The sequence below is a fragment of the Centrocercus urophasianus genome, unplaced genomic scaffold (genome assembly GCF_019232065.1).
Source record: "Centrocercus urophasianus isolate 14NV4802_14NV808 unplaced genomic scaffold, USGS_Curo_1.0 seq_33, whole genome shotgun sequence".
In the NCBI taxonomy this organism is placed as follows: domain Eukaryota; kingdom Metazoa; phylum Chordata; class Aves; order Galliformes; family Phasianidae; genus Centrocercus; species Centrocercus urophasianus.
The window spans coordinates 8,014,853-8,036,673 of record NW_024884900.1 but is presented as its reverse complement, the minus strand read 5'-3'; the positions used below and the strand labels follow the sequence as shown (position 1 = coordinate 8,036,673).

General features: G+C 45.2%; 1 protein-coding gene across 1 annotated transcript in view; it reads right to left on the bottom strand.

Annotated features, from left to right (window-relative positions):
* The window catches only part of LOC122166564 (autism susceptibility gene 2 protein-like), a 129,647-nt gene extending 109,455 nt beyond the window's left edge, over window positions 1–20,192 (bottom strand). The window contains exons 1-2 of the mRNA XM_042830410.1: window positions 20,181–20,192; window positions 19,757–19,966 (exon numbers count right to left, since the gene is read on the bottom strand). Coding sequence (XP_042686344.1) covers window positions 19,757–19,966; window positions 20,181–20,192 — 222 coding nt within the window. The remainder of the gene's footprint in view (window positions 1–19,756; window positions 19,967–20,180) is intronic.
* Between the last annotated feature and the right edge of the window lie 1,629 nt (window positions 20,193–21,821).

The window sequence follows — 21,821 nt, the reverse complement described above, 5'->3', positions numbered from 1 at the left end:
CCAGTTGCAAAGCCCCAAGCCCCTGCAAACAAATCACACAGAAACACAGCTTTCGACCCACATCCTTGCCTGTTATGAGTTCTGCATAAGCTTCTCCCCCTGCCATGGAGGACAGAGGGCTGTAGCTGCATGGCATCGTTCCATGCTCTATCAAAGTCCACAAGGGTGTTGCTGAACAAAAGAGCCAGAGCTGGAAGCGTATTTGGCAACACCATGCATCTGCTGCTGCTTGAGCCGGAGAGAAAGAAGGGGACAGAGACATTGTGAGCATAAGGAGCCCGAGCCCAGCAGAGACAGCTCGGGTTTGTGCGGCCCAGGGAGCTGATGTTATAACACAAAAACCTTTCACTGAGGGGAAAAAAGACTTTTCTTCTTTTCTAGACTCACAGAAGGGCTTTTTGTACTGGGACAACAAGCAAAAGAGCAAAGAGGAACAGGAAGATAGTATTTGAGATGGTCACCAAGCCAAACAGAATTACTACTTTGAAGTAGATCAGACACATACGTATTAACGAGAGAAACTTCCAACAGCTGGAGTCTTTCCTAACAGCGGTCACAACAGCTTAACAGCGAAACATGAGGTGCATAAAGTGAAGTGCAATGGGGAATCCCAGGGCCACCACCCTCCAACTGCACAGAACCCCAGCCCTTCCCCAGCACGGCGCTGCAGAGGGGCCAGCGAGCACTGTGCACAGCAGCAGGGAGCAGCTCAGACACAACAAAAAGCATTTGTTAGCGCTGGTGTGGACACAGAGAGGGGATGAGGGATGAGGATCTGCGTGGAGGTGTAACTCGATGCACCAGCATCTGGCTGGCACGCAAACAAAGCATGCTTTCATCCCCCACAGGCAGGGCTGCAAGCACTGCAAACTGCTTTTAATGTTTTTAATTGCTCACAAAGCTACAAGGAAGGATCCTGCCCTTACTCTTCATTGCTTCAACACCACGGCTGCAAGAGCCGAACTGCTCTCAAGACCTCAGCAGCACAGCTGAAACTCTGCAGAAATGTCTGTGAGTAGCATCAGGGAATGGTCTGGAGGAGGTCTATACTGGGATATAGATTGGGATGAATCCATACAAACTGTTGTCTTTACCACAGGAAAATCCCCTCAAGTTTTGCAGTTTCTGCCTGTGAGAAGCATTCAAGCCATTGAGCTGGGATCTGGTTTGGTGCCATTTTGTCCCCTGGTTTGTTTTACCATTGCTGCCTTACACTGACATCTGTTGGGAGAGCTGCAGGGGACAGACTCTTTAGCAGGGTCTGTGGTGACAGGACAAGGGGAAATGGTTTCAAACAAGGAAGGGAGATCTAGGTTTGATTTGAGATAAAGATTTTTTACAATAAGGGTAGTGATACCTGTAACAGGCTGCTCAGAGAGGCAGTGGATACCCCATCCCTGCAGACAGCCAAGGTGAGGCTGAATGGGGCTCTGAGCACCTAACCCAGCTGCAGATGTCCCTGTTCATTGCAAGGAGTTGGACAGCCAAGCCCATGCTGGACACTGAGGTTAGGCAGCAAGAAGCATGGCCTACAGAAATGAAATTCTGAAGTCACTGATGTGTTAAGCTAAAAACGTTCAACTCTGAATAGCAGCTGTTCCACTTGGGACTGTTTCCTACATGTGCTTATGCTTCATCCTGCACCACATGAGCCCTATTCCTATTACTCCAGGTACCTGAGTTACTGAGTGAGGATGGAGCTGATGCTGACAAGGCACCACTTCATCCAAAAAACTGTTGTATTCCTGACTGGGAGAAATGCTGCCAGGTACAACCTGGCCTCATCCCATTGTGAGCACCCCTTTCCAACAAGGACTGACCCCAAGATGCTCAGTAAGGATGGTCTTCCCAAAGCGGGTAAGCATTTGCACAATCAATCCCATGCACACATTGACCTTCTCCCCACAATGCAGTCAATCACTGAAACAAATTAAGTCAGCAGTCACTCCCACAGCAGCCCATAAAGGATTAAAACATAGTTCTTATAATGTCTTTTTTTTCCCCTCACATCAAAGCAGGGGATCAACCCCTCAGAGGCTGAAGCAGAAGTAAGGTAAGTAAATATGGATGCGAAGACCAAAGGTCAGCAGAGATTTTGACTCTATAAATTAACAGTATCGATAGTGCTGTCCTTGAGTTCAAATCCTGGAGCTATGAAAAATGGATTTCATAACCAATTGCTACAGAAATGTCCCCTGAACTCCAGCCACCAAAGGCAGCAGGAATAGCAGACCTCTATTAAAGAGAGAAGTTACAGCTTAGAGGCGCAAGTGAATAGGAATCCTCACTAAAACGCCTCTGACAGCAAGCTCATCTACAACATCTGCTGCTTTTGATCCCTATTTGTACCTTCACACAAAACTGTCAACTAGGATTCATGTGGGACAATGTCAAATGCTTAGCACAAGTCCAGGTAGAACACGTCAGTCTTTCTTCCTTTATCCACTGATGCTGTAACTCCATCATAAAAGTAACACATCAGTTACAACAGCAGGATATTATCCCCTCCTATTTAAGATGCTAAACAGAAGAGCTGAATGCTTTTAGATTAATAAAAACAGGTCCCACACATAGAGCACAACATCTCCTGGTGCTCCTCATGGAAGACTGCTGTTCAGGGCACACAAACACGTTCCATGCTATTTCACTCCAGCGTTACAAATTGCTTGTCTCTTCTTAGAGCACAACCGGCTGCTGCTGCACTGATGGGAAGGATACACAAAGCACGAGACATGGTAGAGATAGAAGGCAGAACAAATTGTAAAGCCAGTATTTATCACAAAAATACATTATCCACTGCTGTAGCCACTGCCTTTATCTTCATAGTTATTATTATTTGCCCATATGTAATGGGAAACTAAACACAGGCATTTTCTGCTAGGCTTGCATCCTGTTGTAAGCATATTTAAGCTGACAAAGTACAGAGCAAGCTGGTCAGGACCGCACTACAGAACTACATATTTTAAAGCATCCTTTCAATAGAGAGCTCTGATGCACTCCAATTTATTCCTAATTATTCTGCTGGAAATCACTGCCCATAGATACCCTCCTATACGTGCACTGGAGGAGCACACTGCAGGTCACACTGAAATGACTGCAGCTTGCCATGGAAAGAGTTTTCTCACATGCACCCTGCAGAACTTGCATTTCTTTCCTTGTCTTTTCAGAAGACGCCAGCACAGACACAGCGCTGTCCTTTTTGACACAACATGCCCATAATTTCGTTAGGCACATTCGTTAAGACACCATCTCCTCCCATCAAGAGGTCGTTGCTCTAGATAACCCAACAGGACCTGGGCACAGCTATCCATACATACATCTCAAAAGGGCAAATTATGAATCCCAAACACGTGACAGTTCACACTGCATGCTACACAAAGCCAAGCCTGACCCGCAAACTCCTCCAACACAACTACCATTACCAATTACACTAACATATGGGCATCTCCTGCTTTTGCCATGTTTCTAATTAGGGTTTTATACGCTACACATGTTGAAAAAAGTTTGCAAATATGTTTTGTGGTTGACAGCTAAGCTCAATGTTTAAATATAAACTTTTGTGTGTTTACATTACATTTCCTGTAACAAATCCATCATGTGCATAACAAACATACAGATGTGCACACACGCAGGCATCACGCTACTTTGTTTTAGCAGGATAAACAGAAAACAGGTGTCATAAATAGTACAAATCATAACATAAATAAATTCACCAGGAATGCATTTCCAAATCCACTTCTGTTCAGCTCTGGGTTTCTAAGGACGGTATTCAGAAGCGTTCCTGCTTCATTACTAACATGCTTTCTTCACACTGGATGTAAGTATTTATGTAAGAGAACTTCCATTTGCTATTTAAAACATGCAATTAACTTCTTTAAGAAGTTATCTCTGTATCTATTTACACAGAACTTTTGCCACCACGAGAACAGTATGGGCAATTCAAAGGTAGAAAATTAAATTAATTAAGTTAAAATGTTGGAACACTATGGAAAAAAAGCTGCCAAAAGTAGAGACATAGGAAAGCAAAGCACGAAGAACAAAAGTCAATCCTTTACAAGTCCAAAGCCCGGGGCAATTCATTTTCCTCTAAAACCTTACACAAATACGGGCATGAAGGCGCTGTCTGTGAATTGCAAACAGAGCTTTGCAACTCTGCTTTCAAAATCATTATTTTATTGGATGTGGGTACATCTCCCTTTTGATATTAAAGAGCCTTACAAGATGTAAGAGGAGTACACAGACACATTTAATTGCTAATGATATTGTGCCGTGTTTCAAGTTTCAGCATTAGCATCTCAAGGTAGAAGAGCATTACAACCCTTTTAAAGCTTGAGAAACCACTTTTCACACAAACACATTACTGTGTTTCCCTTTCAAGGCTTTTGTCTTGCACTCACCCTTCAGTTCAAAGTATGAAAGTAACAAGATATTTCAATATTAAGCCATGAAGCTGCCTTGAAGCCAGAGGTTTGTCTACCCTATCAGACTTAGGCCAGGTTTGCATCATGAAATTAACTGCAACCACGTCAGACTGCTGAGCGGGGATGCTGGGTGGTTACTGAATGCCAACACAAGAGGCAGAGGAGAAGAGCACAAAGCATTTTCAGGGTGGGAAAGCCTACAGCACTGAGTCTATTCCTCATGAGACACCAGAGAGTCCATGCAGAAGGTGAAAGCCTGCAGAAAGCCAGCCCTGCTCCTCACTGTAAGGGGCAAAGGGGGGGAGAAATACAAAACAGCTGTTCTATGGTTGCCATAATAATAAAGAGACAGACGCCCTTTACTAACTTGTGGCATTTCTCAAAATGCTTGCAAGGAAAAAAAAAAGCAAGAATAAAACCATTCATCTCCTCTTACTATGTCCTATTAACTAGTTACTCCACTACAACCTTCAGCTCATCCAGATTTATGGAAACAATCACTGATAGCCACCCAAACACGTAAGAATGGTTCCATGCTTCTCAGGCCATTAAAAAATCATCACTGCTGAATAATACATTAAGTAGGGCTGGTCATGGGCAAAAGTAGTTTGTTACTTCTCATCTTATTAATTTACTATGACACTGTAAAGGAACCAAAAACTGTAATATTTGACAGCATGAGACCAGTGAAATCACAGTTCCATGCTGCTGGCGGTACTGGGAGCCGAGCACACAGGTGCTGGTTTTCAATGGTTTTCAATGGTTTTAAGTTGAGGGAGGGAAGATTTAGATGGATGTCTGGGGGAAGCTCTGTACTATGAGAGTGGTGAGGTGCTGGAACAGCTGCCCAGAGAGGCTGTGGATGCCCCGTCCATCCCTGGAGGTGTTCAAGGCCAGGTTGGATGGAGCCCTGGGCAGCCTGGTCTGGTATTAAATGGAGAGGTTGGTGGCCCTGCATGTGGCAGGGGGTTGGAGCTTGATGATCCTTGAGGTCCCTTCCAACCCTGGTCATTCTGTGGTGATGGGAGCTGGTGCTGCCCTGCAGCCTTCACCCACACATCAATGCCTGCAGCTGATGGTGGAGATGCTCGATGCAATCACACTCCTCTCTGCATGTGGTCTCAGGCACCCACAGCTGTTCTAAGCTTCAAGAGGAGATACAGAGGGGACTTCAGCTTCCTTAGGCTTTGCTGCTCCTCCATTTCTGTTACTTGCTGGCAGCATTCCTGAGGTGAGGACATGCTACCGCTGTCGCGCAAAGTCAAAGCATCTCCTGGTACCACAGGTCGCTGGAGGCAGAAAAGCTCTGATACTCAGCAGCTCCACGTCTCCACCAGCCGACCCCGCGATGCCATCTGAGCTTTTCCTTCGTCTTTCTCTGCCTGCCCAGAACGGCTCCGTGCCCCCCGCACAGCCCGGGGCCGCCCGCGGAGAGGCGGAGCGGAGCGGAGCGGTGCGGCAGCCCCGCACTGAGCGCGTTCGGACCGCAGAGGGAGCCCCAGCCCCGCGAGGACCGCGGAAGGAGAAAGGGACGCAGCAACGCGGACGGGGGCGAGGGGAGACCGCGGCCGGGGAGTCCCAATTCTCAGAGCAGGCCCGAACCCGGTCCTGCGAGGGGGAAGCAGCAGCAGAGACGGCACGAGGAACAGCTTTTACCAACTCAGACCTCCAACTAATTTTCTTTAGCTCAAGCTTTTTTGCTCTTTTTATATTTTTTTTTTAATTTTTTTTTTTTTTTTTTTTTTTTTTTTTTGATGGCAGGGCAAAGCCCAGCTGGAGGCACGGTCACTTACACAGCCCTTAAACGCTGCCCACTGCCCTGCATCAGGCTACAGGAGCTGGTGAACGTCGCCGCATGGCTTTCCGGGGGAAGCTGGCTGCAGCTCCACACCCTTCTTTGCTGTGATGCTGCCAGAGCCCCAGAACAGGCTGTCCAGAAAGGTGGGAGAGTCTTTTTTACTGGAGAAATTCAGATCCTGTGTGGATGCTTTCCTGTGCAGCCTGCTGAAGGGAACTGCTTCAGCATGGCTGTAGGACTGCGGGTTCTTTCCAATCCCTATGATTCCATGATCCTTGGCCCATGCAAAGCAAGCCTAATGTTTCTACAATGGTGTAAAGAAAGCGTCCTATTCCCCTACCCCAGATCTCATCTGAGGCTCTGGGAAAACGCTTTCATCAGATTAAATGAGTTTCACATGGACCTGGAAGAGCCAGCAGCAATTTCCAGAAAAATTACAAAGTCTTCTTTTAAATAAATAAATGAATGAAATGCTGTCAGGTGCAGATAAATGGCTCTGCACAAGAAAGGCACCAAGAGTATTTCGCCTCTTCCCACCCCCAGGCCACTGAGCACATCCACCAGGACGTAAAGGAAGATGGAAGACGGAGTCCCCAACATGCAGCACTGAAGTCATTCAGACTGATTTACAACAGTGAAAAAATCCAACCTCTGGAGCTGCATAGAAACACTCCATGGCTGGCTCCTCCTGCTTCTATTCTATCCACCATCAGCAAAACCTTCCCGGACACTCTGAAACCCACCCCCTTCCCTTAAAAAGCCTTTTTGGATGGAAGAACAAGGAAAAGCTTTCTTCACTCCTCCTGACAGGGTGTAGAAGTCTCAGTTCAAGGGTGAAAGGAAGGGCAGAGGGAAAATTGGTTTTCCCTCCCATTCCAAGCCAAACACTTCAGAATACATTCCAAACAGCTTTTAATTATAGTTTATACATTGGTCCTGCTGCAAGCATCCCAATGGAAAACAAAAGCCTCCTGGACTTCCCTCACCTATGGGTTCACTGGGCTGGGATGGAAGCAGAGCTGTGAGCAAAACCTGTGCGTCCCCACTTTGTGCTGTTTCATGAGAACCCTTCCATTTCATTGTGCTTGGAGCCCAGTCTCCAGTTTTATCTTGCATTTCACACTTACAGAAACCCAGCCAGACCTGCCAAGTGCTGCAAAACTCAGACAAGCTGAAAAGTTTCACATTCTTTTAGCCATAAACCTTAAAGCACTCAGACTTATATTCCACTCTCAGCTCCAGTTGGAGTGCTCCGTGTTCCACTCTGCCAGCTGGGCTCAAGTTTTCTCGTTTGAGGTTTCATTACGAAATTCTAATTCCAAAAAAACATAATTAATACTTTTATTAATATTATCTGCAATAAAAGATTATAGTGCTGGGGAGGACAGCTCTAAGCTGCACAGCATGCAGCACAGTACGCAGCCCCAAAAGGAGGCCTGACCTTTGATTCAACTTGCAGGAACTGTATGCTAACAGGAAAGCAAAGGCTTGAGTGTCACTCAGCAGAGACCCAGGCACGGGGATTTTCTCCTGAGCTGTAGGTGCTCACTGCCCTTTGGTTGGCACCAACCAACTGCAGCCAGCAGCAGCTCCAGTCCCCAGAGCAGAGCCCCACACAGCGTGCACAGCGCAGACTGCTGCCTTGTGATCAAGGCTGCTAAAGCTGGAACAGTCCAGGGCCCACCGCCCATATTTTCCAGTCTGTCTCAAAGCCTGATGAGCTTTAGGGAGTGAATGTTAGATATACTTCCCTCCTGCCAGGCCTGGGTGGCACCCAGTGCAGCAGCAAAGTGCAGGAGGTCCGGCAGTGCTCTGCTCATGGGGCTGGGATGGCAGTGACCCTTGGGTGGGTTTCAGGGGGACTGCAGTGTGAGGAGTTCTAATGCACAATATGAGGCTCTCACGTTTTTAATAAAAGAAATGAGCAGGAGTTAGGTTAATAATCCAAACGCATTGACAGATGTTCAACAAGTACTTGGCATTGCTGCAGCCAGAACAAGAAGGAATTAAACATTTTCTTGGAACAGCCGGTGGAACAGCACAGCCCCAAGCAACAAAGCTCCTAGCAAGCAGCTCAGGTGAATGCACGTGCAGAGAAGCCAGGCTCCCAGCACATGACAACCCAAGACAGACCACAGTACAACTCTGCAATATGTTTAGGCTGCTAGAGAAGTGCAGCTTAGTGCAGAGAAAGGGACTGTGTGCCTCCAGGCACCACAAAAGCTGGGGCCTGTGACAAGCTGCCAATGGTGGGCAGCATCCATTTCTTCACAGTGTAAGAACCAAACTTCAGGCACCAAGTTCCAACTGTCCAAGTTCAAGCTCTGAGCACAGCAGCGGGCTCTGACACCCCCTGAAAGTCTTATTATCCTACAATGACGTAAGATGAGTAAAAATGACAAAGTGCTGGGGGGGAACTATGATGTGAAAGTATTGTGATCAGATGAAGTTACTGCAGAAATTCGGGCTTCCAATGCTCACACAGCTTTGGGCTGCTTCCTGCCACCACGCTATTCACAGTTCCACAGTAAACAGCATGAGCAAAAGCTTTTAAGTGAGCTACAACTTGTCTAAGGGGAGCAGCACATCAGCACAACACATGAAGGGCAGCCTTCTGCTGTGAGAGCAGTACCAGTCCAAGCACTCCTTTACCTTTTTTTCCTCCATTTCCTTCTATTCATTTTAGGGGCAGCACAACTGGGAATGGTCATCATGTAACATCACATATATGAATTAGGTAGGATGCACATGCGAACACAACCCTGAACCCCACCAGACTGCACTGACACCGACCCCCAGCTCACCTGAGCACTGGGACAGAGGATCACTGCACTGCTGAGCCACCGCATAAAGCAAAGCCCCCCATCTCCCAGACAGCACAACGGGCGAGACAGCAACCACAGAAGGCCTGCAGTGTCCTGAGGTCCCGCAGAGCACAAGGCTGGGGCTACTGATTGGCACATGCTCATTAGGATGCTGCAGTGACACCCCACAGCACTGGTCACAGCATCACTCAGCCTCCCGCAAGCACCGTGCGTGTGCAGCATCACACAAAGTCTGCTTCACCTCCAAAGAGTTGAGCTGCGCCGTTCTGATGACGCAGAAGACAACGCTTCCACATCCCATGGCAGAGCTTTAAGATGCATGAAATCACGTTAGAAGCGCAAAGCCCTGCACGTGGGCAGGGGCAGAAGAGGCGGTCGCAGTGGAACTGAGCTCCCAGCAGCTCCGGGCTTGTAACCACTGTGTGTCAACAGCATCATTTTACAAGCTAAATATTTCTCTGAAAGTGCTAATCCAATCTAAACAAGGGGTTGATTCTAAATTAAACAAACTCCAGTTTTATTGGTATTAACTAAAATATGCAATACTAATTACAAGAGGCATGCACTAAGGCCAGCAGCTGAGCAGACTTGCGCTGTTCTCAAGTGCAAAAGGAGGAAGGAAATTAACTTAAAACTCCTTTTTCTGAGGAAAAATGCACCGTAGTACAAAATCTACAGCGAGGTTCATTAAAAACTAAACAAAACAACAAAAAATCTCTTACACCTCAATGCTTTTAAAACCTTTTTTTTTTTTTTCCTTTAAACAGAAAAAAAATCCACCTTCCATTGCATCTCCACTTGTGATTCAATTTGCTGTCAAAGGTCATGAGCTAAAATATACAGTTTACGCTAAAAGCAGGAAGCAGGGTAAGTAATTGAATAACATCAGGAAATGGAAGAATACTGCCATTTTCCTAATGGATATAGTACAAGGTTTACTCTCCCCAAATTGAATTCGAGGAGCTACTGTACTAAGGGGTTTATTTTTCTTCAGCTTCAATCTTAGCCCACAAGGTCTAAAGAAAGATCCTCACGCAATCAAAAGGATAAAATAGTGCAGCAGCTTTATTTTCTAACAAAGATGATCATTTCTGCGGGAGAGAGAAAACCCCCATCGACAGAGCCTCAAACAGAACTGGCAGAGCAGGTTGGCTCTTTAATATACATGGGCTGGAAGTAATTCTCCCAAATCAGATCACTGAATTATTCATGAAAAACAGGTTTTCGTGATTTAAATGGGAAAGATTTAGAACTACAACCCTGGCATGGCGACGGATAGGTGAGGGCTCTTTCCCCCAGTGAAACTGAACATTCTCACTCCAGGGAATGCTCTATGATAGCTGGAATTGTTTCTGGCAGTAACACAGCCCCGACAGGTCCTGCAAGCCAGTAAGAGCACAGCAGTAGCAGTCACCCCAGAGCGTATGGCTATAAGAGAACGTTTGAGGGTCATTTCCACAAAGAATTGATATTTCATGCATCACGCAGGCAGCAAACCCTTCATTTGAACATCTCCCAACACTGCACAAATTCTCTGATTAAGCCTTTATGCCTTGATTAGGAATTGGTAGACAAGTTCTTTATGATTAAAGGTGATTTACACACAAGATGAAGAGAGGGAAAAGAGGCCACGATTTGCCACAAGCCACAGTGCTTGCTGCCTCAGCTCCCACCCTGGCACTGCCACAAATGACCCCTCCCAAGGGGAGCCAGCTCACACCTGAGGATGCCACAGCTTTATTCACAGACAGCAAGAGGTTGCCCCATTTCTGTGGAACCCCAAGCTGAGCTGCAGTTCAATACAGTCCAAGGCACACAGACCCCAATGCTCATCCCTTCTATAGGATTGTTTAGTTGGAAGGGACCTTAAAGGGCATCAGGTCCACCTCGCTGCATGCACAGGGACACCCAAGGCTCCATCGGTGCTCAGAGCCCCTCCAGCCTCACCTTGGCTGTCTGCAGGGATGGGGCACTTCTGCTTCTCTGGGCAACCTCACCACCCTTACCATAAAAAGCTTTTTCCTTATATCCCATCCAAATTTCCCCTCTTTTAATTTGAAATCACCTCTTTCCCTCATCACATCACAGCAACAAACCCTGCTAAAATAACCTGTCTCCTTTTACCACCAAGAGCAGTGAATACAGTTGATAGCAAAATGTGGCACGTGCAGAGCAGCTCTTTTTTTTAAACAGAAAACACAAAATTCCCAGCATCATTCCTCCCTTCCTTCCTTCACCTCTTAAACATCCGAGCCAGTTCCCCTCACCTAGCAAGCCCTATTGAGGGACTTCTATAATTAACATCAAAGCACCTGGAAAGCTGCTTGACTTGCTAAAAGCTGCTAAACACGCAGGAAGCAATACAGTGCTTTACAAGAGAGGAACATGTGTAAGAGAGAGGGGAGGTATAAAACATTAAATATATCGACTAGTAGTTTGAACAGAATTTCCACCTTCATTACACCTCTGCCTGCTTTGGGCACTTTTCTACATAGGAGGAGACTTTTTGTCCAACTACAGTACAGCAAAACCTGCTCAGAAGGCAGCTGGAAATGTTGAGCAGAGTCCTCAAAAATAGGAGCACCACAGAATGTTCCTTTGCCAACTGCCCACTGCTGAAAAGGCCTTGGGAACATCCACCCGCTTCACAATTGTTGTGATTGCAACACTTACACAAAGCCAACCTGATACCTTTTACAGAAAACGTACTGAGCACCACTTTCCAGTTCTATCCCCATTCCCAGCTTTCCTAGCTTGTGTTGTAAGGACCTATTGAGCTGGGGGAACCTGGGGATGGATGAGTTGAAGCACAAGCCTCACTGTGTTTTCTGAGCAAACCTGGGTTGTTCTCCCTCATGAAGAAGAGACCAGGAATTCACTTCAAACCCGACTCTTGTATCTGTAGCATCCAGGGCTGTTTGTTAGCACACTGACAAGGCAGTAAGCAGGCAGACAGCCCACAGGAGGGGGAGCTCAGGGATGCAGCTCCCTGCTGTCGTTGCTCAACGGCATTCAGTTTTTTTCTAGAATCCCAATCCACTTGTGCCCACAAACTTGCCATTCCCCTGCTTGCTTCTGCCATGGTTTCTTATGGAATCTGACCAACTTTGGGCTGGAAGCTTAATTTCCCTCAGCATTACCTTTATGCTTGCACTGCCTTCTGCCAAGCCTTTCCTTCACCTGAAATAGACCTCCTGCCTCTCTGATGTTAGCCATCATGCTATTTCTACATCTTCATTTTGCTGGACGAAAAGGGCAACGTTCTTCTGGTGTCTTCCATGCTTGGAAGAACCCTGATGATGCTGTAACAGCACTTTTAGTGGAGAAAATGCAGACTTCAGTTTTCTCCAAAACAGGTTGGCACAGCTACTCACAGAGGTCAGCAGCGCATGAATGCAGATATCAGGAAGGCAGTGACAGCGAGGAACACACTCATGTTGTTTCCTAAGGGTTGGCTTCAGAACAAGCTTAGGACTTGCTCAAGGATGGCCACTCAATTTGGGGAGACATTTGTAAAGCATTTCCAACAGCTGATCCAATATGAAATGGCAACCCCGAACCAAACCCTACAGTAACTTATTGTTGAAGAATGCAAAAATTAAACCCATCACAAGTATGCAAAACTCATTACAAAGTGTCTTTTGTCACAGCCTTGGAGGCAAACTTCCAACAGTGTTATAGCAAAACTGCAGTAATGATTGGAGCTGATCCTCTATCAAAACGTTTTACTTTAGAAACTGTAACTTCCACGTGAGGATAACTCATTTTCACCCATGGCCTCTACAGGTCACAAGTCTTGGCTTGGATTTCAGTTATTTGTGTAGTACAAAGTGTGTGTGTCTGTATATATATATATATATATATATATATATATATATATATATACACACATACATATATTCATTCTTTTACATGCTGAAGGATTTATATTTTAATTCCACATGGTCACTTTACTACACTGTCTAAATATCAAACTCAACCACCACTTAAGCTACAGCCCAACCCATCTCCAAGCAGCCCTGGTTAATATTAATTTTTTTTTACTAATTCCTTATTGGCAACACGCTTAAGAACTTTTAAAGACAGAAACTGATTGCATCACTCATCTTTTAAAGTACGGATAGCTTCCCAGTACAGCACATTTTGTAATCATTAAAGTTTTCAATTAAAGTAGGGTGCCAGCATTAAAAGGAAAAGATAATCCTGCAAGACAATAACTGCTCCATGCACAGTAATTTTATTTTTCTTACACTGTTATTCTCAAGGTACCTCATTGATTAATACAATTAGGTTAACCTAGGAACTCAGTGTTTCTAATCTTTCTTCTCCAGTTTGGAAAACGTGGTGGGAGCTTCTGCCCCATGGGATGGGGGGAGCAGCTGAGGCCCCACTGCAGGGACAGCCCACAGCTGCACAAACCAGAGCCAAAAGACAAAGCAAGATGCAGCAGGGTGGATCACAAACCAGCAGCAAGATTTGCATTAGAAATAAAAACGTGCCAACACTGCTCATTTTCTTACAAGCCTGATTCACTTGCAACACAACAGCGATGGGAGAAGAAAGCAGCTGAAGCAGAGAAGCCTTCCTTCTGTCATTTCCCTTGTGCAAGCAGCTCACACCAATAGCCTCAGAAGGAACACAGAGGCAGCCCTATCCCATCCCCTCCGCCTGCCTCCAGAGGTGATCCAGCTCTGCCATGCTCCTCCCCAGCTGTACAAGTTCTTCCCTCTACAAGTAGCACTCAGGATCCTGACACCAGTGACCACATTGCGACCACACACCCACGTTCCTATCCTGCTCCAGAGACCTTCCCCACCACAGACACTGGTATTTCAGCCAGGGTGGGCAAACACCAGGCTGAGGCCAGGTCAAGCCGTGTTCCTCCACACTACAGAGCCCATAGTGCAGCTTGATGGTGCCAGCACCAAGCTCCAGGCTCTGACGCAGCAGCACACAGACAGGATCAAATGGTACTGCACCATGGAACAATTATCACAGCACTGAATCTAGAACACAGGCATTTTCTCCTCCAACAAAAAACAAAACTGGACAGAGTTTCCTTCTCAGCAGGGATGGCTATGCACAGAGAGACGTGGCACCAGCAGGCCTGCAAGTGGAGCTCTGCAAGGAAGAGACATTTTGAGCCCACGGGGTTTCCCAACAAGCATTTTAGCCTATGTAGCAGGGATAACATCCTCAGTAATCAATTTGACTCACGATTACTATTTCAAACACAGGCTGGTACCCAAGCGAAGGAAGCACACTTTACACAGCGATGTATACAGAACAATAACATTGCCAGATGGTAAAATACTGAAAAGAATTAATTTCACACATGATGTTTTCAAGGTGTTAAAATATGTCACAGCTTCTGCTAATAGAACATCTCCCTCTTCCCTCCTCCTTTTAAGAAAACGCAACGTTCTCATCAGCCTGTATTTTACATTATATGTGTTTTCAATTCTGATGAGGGCAGCTGATTGCTTGCAAACCTCATTACAGTCAAATGAAAGTCTTTCAGAACCATCATTAGCAATTAGGACCTGCTGGATTTGCAGCGTATCATTTAGAGAGGTGTAATTCAATAGCTTATTGAAAAATTGCAGGTGAAAGCAGTGATTACAGGGGGGGCAGTGCCGGGGACACAGCACTGCAGGAGCATCCTCAGCCGAGTGGCAGCATCCCAGAGCTGCTGCTCCATGTGTGCAGGTGTCTGTGGGGCACGGCTTCAACCTGCCTGCTTCTGAGAGATTCTGGATGTCACAGGGCTGCAGTGCATGCCAGCCAAAAAAAAACCACTGCCCTGAATGATGATACCAACACGCTGCAGGCAAAGCACTGTTCTTTCAGGCCTCCCGCATGCGTTGCTTGTGGCATTTGCTTCGGGTAGCTGTAACCTTTCAGCAACACTTGCAAATGCTTTGTGCACTGCACAGAGCTTGCAACCATGCTGTGTAGGTTGCAACACAAACAACAAACCTAGCAATTTCAACACGGCTGTGCCAGTGTTTTGAAAAGAAAAACACCTCTTTTACTAACAGAACAAGTCGTGATCTCAATTTCCCTCCCTGAACAGCAGTCCTACTGCTCTCCTTATGCTGAACTGATGCTGCTCCTCAGGCATGCAGGTCTGCCCCACACTCTGCAAGTCAGTAGCAACATAGCCTTTGACTCCAGCAGAGAAAAACCAGCCCACGCACCCCTCTGGTGTTCCACCAACTTCATTCCACAGCCCTGATTTTTTCCCTATCTTTTGTAGTTTTCATCATCTAAATCCATCAGCTGCCAACACAGCAACCCCAAATCACAGCAGCTACAGGCGAGGAGATGGAAGCCTTCACCACTCATCACGCATGCTCTGTGCAGCATTACAGAGATATCCAACCCCAAACCATACACGTCTGTGTGTTTTTCCCATGCTCCTGCACAAAGCTGCACGCTGGGAGTCAAAAGGAATTAAACATTTCTGTGCGCTTGCCTATAATACTCACAGGCACTATTTCACTCCCAAAGCCCACCCACAACTTCATTTTCAATTAACAGCTCTTAGAAAAGCAGTAATGAAAGCAGTTGCTAAAGAGCACTCAGATGTCATTGAGAGACTGCAAACCCAAACTGTAAATAGCACATTGTAAATGGCTTGTCAGCAGCCAGCTCTCACTGGAATCGTGCTGCCGGTGACAATCAAACCCATCTGCTCAGCTCCCACCCTGTAGCACCACGAGCCCTGCAGCTCACACCAGGTCCCACAGTGTGCTGTTACCTGCTGTGCACGGCCTTGGCTCCTCACCACCAGCAGGACTGACGGCAGCCCTCAGCAGGTACATCACCCACCGCAGCAGCAGGGCACTGCCACCTCCACACCTGAGGCTGAGCCTGCTGCAACCAGATCCCGAGCACAGTTGATGTCTGCAAGTGACGATGGAAGGGCAGGAGAGCAGCCACCAAGCCTTAGTTTCCTGTCTAAGACATGCAGATTCAGGGCAAGACTGCCAAGGGATCTCTGACTCAATTCCGAGAAGAAAAAGTTTCAGTCCTTTTCTCCCTCCCCCTTATTTGATTCATGTAAATGGACTGCAAGGTTAGAGCTAATGCTTGTAGCTGATAGCTCTCAGATTGAGACATGCATCTTTTTACTCTTCTTCCCTCTCTTCCTTTTATCACACTAAAACTCACCTTCTAATTCACCTCTCTCTCCATCACCAGCTTTCCTTCCTTAATTCATTTTCTGCCTCTCTGCCAGTGTCTCTCACTCAGTACCAGGAATTGGGATTCAGCTGGCTTAGGCACAGCTCCATAGCACACAATGCCATCGCCTACTGCACATAAAGCAGCTCACAGACTTGAGCACAGAACCCAGACTGCTGCTGCAGAGCAATACATACACTGAAGAGGATCCTCTCCTACAACACAGCACGTGAATCCTCTAGCCAAGGCCATAAAAAGGCAACGAAGGAGATGGTGGGGGTAGCAGAAGTCAGCATCTTCTGTTCTTTCTAGAACAATTACCCCCTGAACAAAGAACACTGATCTTTCCTCTTGCTACCAACACACCTGCTGCAATCAGAGCCCTTTATTCCTACCTTGCCCCATTCTGCTCAGACCTTGAGGAACAGCACCACATTAAACACCATTACAGTTTCTTGCCATCCCTTTTCTAACAATACTCACTTCAAGATTTCCACAAGAGCATTAAAGGAAATGCATAATAACACTCCATCTACCAATTAATGTAAAGGAAATTAAATCTAAAATGCTGGAGAAATATTCTGATGAGTCTTATGTTTGCTTAACGCCAACTGAAGTTTCCTCAAGGCATTTAATAAGTACATTTATAAGAGCTCACAAAGAAGAGTTCAAAAGTCTTCTTGCTAGTAAAATATGAGCCTTAATTAACCTATAGTTTCACATTTTCCGGATTTCAATAAACCTGTAGGCATTTCAGCATAGCTGAATAAATACCTGCATGAATACTGCAAGGATTTTCTCTGAAAACTAATTAGCAGTCCTTCCAATAGCTGACTTCAACTGAACCTGCTTGATGAGGGAGCTTCGTACTGTAAATCCTGCATGTGAGAGTTACTGCCAGCAGATAACAGATTTCAGAGAGACGTACCAGACAGGACTGTTAACTACTGGTAGAACGACAAACAAGATCTCCAGGTGTAAAACATTCCCAACAGGGACAGACTGCAGCCTAACTTGTTTGCCAGCACAGGAACACAAGTGACAGCACTGAGATGGCATCCTGCCATCCAACCGTAACGTTCACATGTGACAATTCAGGATTCCTCTGAGGACAACGGGAGCAGGACACCTTGCTTATGTCTAAATCACATAGCCTTAATACAGCAGAGATTCCATATAGATAGATAGATAGATATCCAGCAGCAAGCTAAATTTACATTGAATCACAGGATGGCATTGGTTGGAAGGATAAAAAAGATTACCTGCCATGAGCATGATGGCCCAAGGCTGCTGCCCAAGGCCCCATCCAACCTGACTTTGAATGCTGTCCGTGGCTTCTCTGGGCAGCCTACGCCGGTGTCCCACCACCCTACTGGCTTCAGATCTTCCTACTGTGTCCAGTACAAGACAGCAGTGGGCCCAGTTCTTGACTTGCTCTCATCTAACAGGCAGCTTTACTTCCAAGCCAGAGCCCAGCACAGCAGTGGGACAACAACGGGAAACCAAACCCAATGCACAGCCAATGGCTGCTCTAGGAGGGAAGATGTTATATGTTCAGAGGGAACTAATCATCCTCAGAACTTATCAGCCCCCTTCATTTTTTCAGGATCTTTTCCATCTGCCTTGAAAGAAACGGCAGAAAATATTTAGTATAAATACTGCATGTAAAAGTTGTGTGCCTTTTCAAATAAGCTTTATTGTCTATTACATATTTTTCTTCCTCGCACTTAAAATACCAAAGCCACTTGGATTTACAAGTACCTAAATGTTCTTAAGACTAAAATGTTCTTGTCTGAGGAGCTGTACCCCTTCCAAATGTATTAAATTTATACTGAGCGAGATATTTTATTTCCTTTCAGGTTTATCCCTCAGGAATTAAGCACAGTTCTCAGATTTATCAGCTAAAAGGAAAAGCATTTTCCATGACATTTGTCAACTCAATACCTTCCAAGTCAGTGTATATTTATTTTTGAAAACATAACCTCACAAATAACCTCCATCAGCAGCTTGGCTGATTCCTTCATTGCTTAAGTACCAGGCAGAAAGGTTTCACCTGACAGCAGGCTATGCCAGGAGAATCAAAAAGTGCAAGAAGTCAGCTTTTCTGAAGGCCAGTTCCTACTGTACAAAGCAGAGATATTTACCATCTCACATACTGAAAAGAAACACAAAGAAGGTGGCTTAGGTGAACACAGAAAACAACGAAGGAACACAGCACCTCTCAACATCTACTCATATACGTTGCATCAGTTGCCTTGAAGCATCTGCCAGCCTTCCTCAGAAACAGAAATAATACCAAAATGAGCAGAAATACCTTTAACAGGTGTGGTAGTATAGATATTATACAATTTGTTTGCATGGCTGAGCTCTATAATCTCTTATTTTAGTTTTACATACACCCAATGAAAACACTTTTACCAGGCTCTGCAGCTCATTATCAAAATGCAATGCAAGTCAACAAACTTGTTCTCAAAGTTTCTCCCATTTCCCTGAGGTCACAGAAGGAGAAGCAGCAAATCTCAGTTTTCTACATTAAGTTTCTCAGCAAAGCAGTGTTTGGTTTTCACCAACCAATGATAAAGACTCGTTTAAAGAACACCAACTATCTCCATTAAACAGATGCATCTTGGATGAAGAGCCAAGAGCATGACTCAAATCTGGGTTAAAGTTGGCCTCTTTTATTGTTTCTTCAGACTTCATCACTGCAGACAATGAGCCAAACAACCAACAGGTACAGGCCATAAGTAAAACGCCCAAGACCTGATTTATTTTTAGTATATAATAAACACACAGGATACCACCCATCAAAAAAGCAAAACATGGCTTTTGTTGCTAGAAAAATGACTTCTGCCATGAATTTTTTCTGTCTTAAAAATGGGAAACACAGCACTGTACAGTCCTGAAGAAAAGAGACCAGCACTTCCAGCCTCAAGCTTTCCACTCCAGGATTCTGCACATTTGTACACCTGCAGCTCAGCAGATGTAAACCATCCTCAGCGCAGAGCAAGCAGGAAATTTTTCTTCCAGATAGGTGATCAGTAACCCAAAAGGGCTTATGCTGGTGGCACTGACATCCTACAAATGAGCTCCTCACACCCATAATGAGTCTTAAGAGTTTTGCCTTGATTAACAGCTGCTCTCTCACAACTGCCTCACCTTGCCCTTCTTCAGAGAGAATCTCAGGTTTCTGTGTCTAAAGACAAGGTGTATTTTCAACACAAAGTCTGCACAGCAGCATAACACACACATTTATTTGCACTGGCAGCATCACAGTCAGCCTACATGAAACTCTTTCTAACCTCTGGACATCCATTAATCAGCTCAGCTCCAGAAGCCACTTTCTCTCCCACTCGGTCAATCTCTTCTCACACCAAGACTTGATAGCAAGCGGCACCCAAGAGCCCAACAGGAAAGCAACCACAAAGGAGTCAAAACAAACCAGAGATCCATTAAAACAAACAATCCACTTCTACACACCATGGGCCAACAGCCAGAGTCCCCCCTCCCCACACAAGCTCTCCTACCTGTCTGAGGCCCTTCAGTAATTTCTTCCTTTTCCCGAGGTGCTGACAAAGATTGCGATCGTTCTCTCGGTCAGAGCTGTACTGGTGGTGGTGAAGTCTGTTCTTTTTCGGAAGATATGACAGCCCATTGGTAAGTGCTTCCCGTTTCTTCTTGGCCAGAGGATTCTGCCGCTTCTCCACGCGTTCCTGAGGTTTCAGAGCCACGTCCTTCTGCAAAGGAAGAGAAGAAAAACTGGTCAAAATACAGCTGGGATCTGGTCAGCCCTCTTCAATCAGCAATTTCCAGAGCGACCACCTGAGCACACTCAAGGTCACGCTACGGTCACCAGAAGACAAAACAATCCTCACTGACCTCCAGGTAAACAAGAGTCAGCCAAATGCTAAATAAAACATGTGAGTGAGTGCGCAGCTTCAGATTTCATACCATGAACCTCATAATTCTCTGACGTGTCACGCATCCGCTGAGCATGCATTTAGAAGACAACATATGTTTATAACATTTAACAATTCCCTTCTATTTAAACAAGCCTTGGCCTTTCACATGTCTTTGTACTTATTTCTTTTGACTTATACTTGACAGGACAAGGCAAGAGCTGACCTAAAGCCAATTAATGTCAATGAATCTCAATTGCCTTCAGTTGATTCTTCCTCAAGCCTGACCTCAGTACATTTCCAAAACTCAAGGAAAAAAAACATCAAAAGAACAACTTCTATGGTTGTATTTGCACACTTTGAAAGTGACCCTTCTTTAAACTCCAGAATCAACATCTGTCTACAAAAAAAACCACTCATGTCTCATGTAACATGAACACAACCTCTGATACTCAGCCTTCAGTTACTGTATTTTCTTCCTGATATCCTGCAACCATTTTTTGTTTTAAATAAGTGCTAATTTCCCAGTGATACAGAATGAATGGCAGAGGAAGATGGAGGAATCACAACGGGTCCTTGGGAGATGCTGGGAGAGTGGACATGACAACATATATTGGGCTTTTAATGAATGCAATCAGCTGAATCCCAGCCTCTCCAAGAACTGCACACATAAGAATACAGTATTCCTTCATAAGGACACACTACTTCAATAGGCTAACACTATAAGCATCTCCTACTAACATTCCTGGCAGCTTTGACTAAAAGCTCTCTGCTCTGCACCATGAAGTGCTGTGATATTGTAAGCCTCCATGCTTTTTTTTTTTTATCATCACTTAATACTGTATTTGACAGCAGGACAAGCTGGAAGAAACCAATTGGTGGACTGGTCCCTGTGTCGCACTGTGACTCAAGTTTAGGAGAGTATAATTCCAATTATGCTATATTTAAATTAAAAAAAAAAAATGCCTACAAGCAAAAAACAGTTTGCCTTTAATTAAAGAATGCTCCCCAAATGCACAAGAACGTCATAAAATTCATAACTGAAACCAACTTGACGATTAATTAAACCGAAGCCAGCAAATTTTCCAATCTGGTATTGGATAAAAGAAGAATTTCACATGCATTACAGATGGACAGCAGCTGTAAGACTTTCTCTGACTTTCTGAACCACTCCCCATCACATTTGTGCTCCAGATCCTTCATCGCTGTATCACAGAACAGCCACACACCTTATGATAATTGCCAGTGCACTGCTGTATCTTTTTCAGCTTGGTACCAAAAAAATCCATTGCTTTATGAACAGCACATCATACCAGTGCAGGGGTTCAAACAGAGCTCATGTTCGCAAACAGAAAGAAAAACAAAGAAAAGGGGAGGAACCTTCCAGAAGAAAATAAACATTCTCCTAATGATTAAATTGCTTTGGGGGATTTTTTTTTTTTCCTTTTTTTTTTTTTTTTTTTTTTTTTTCCCCTGCAGCTGAAGATCTCAATGAAACAGTGGCAGGTTTCCAGAAGCTTATAAAACGTCTAATGGGAATAACACCACCACCAAGAAATTACTAGCGGCCATTAGCTTTACAGAAGGTACAAGATGGGTCAAATTTTGCAGAAGACTCCAGGCATGCCTGCCTTAACCATCCCTGTAAGACTCCCACGTTGTAACCAACCTCACCAATAATTTCAGGTTTCAT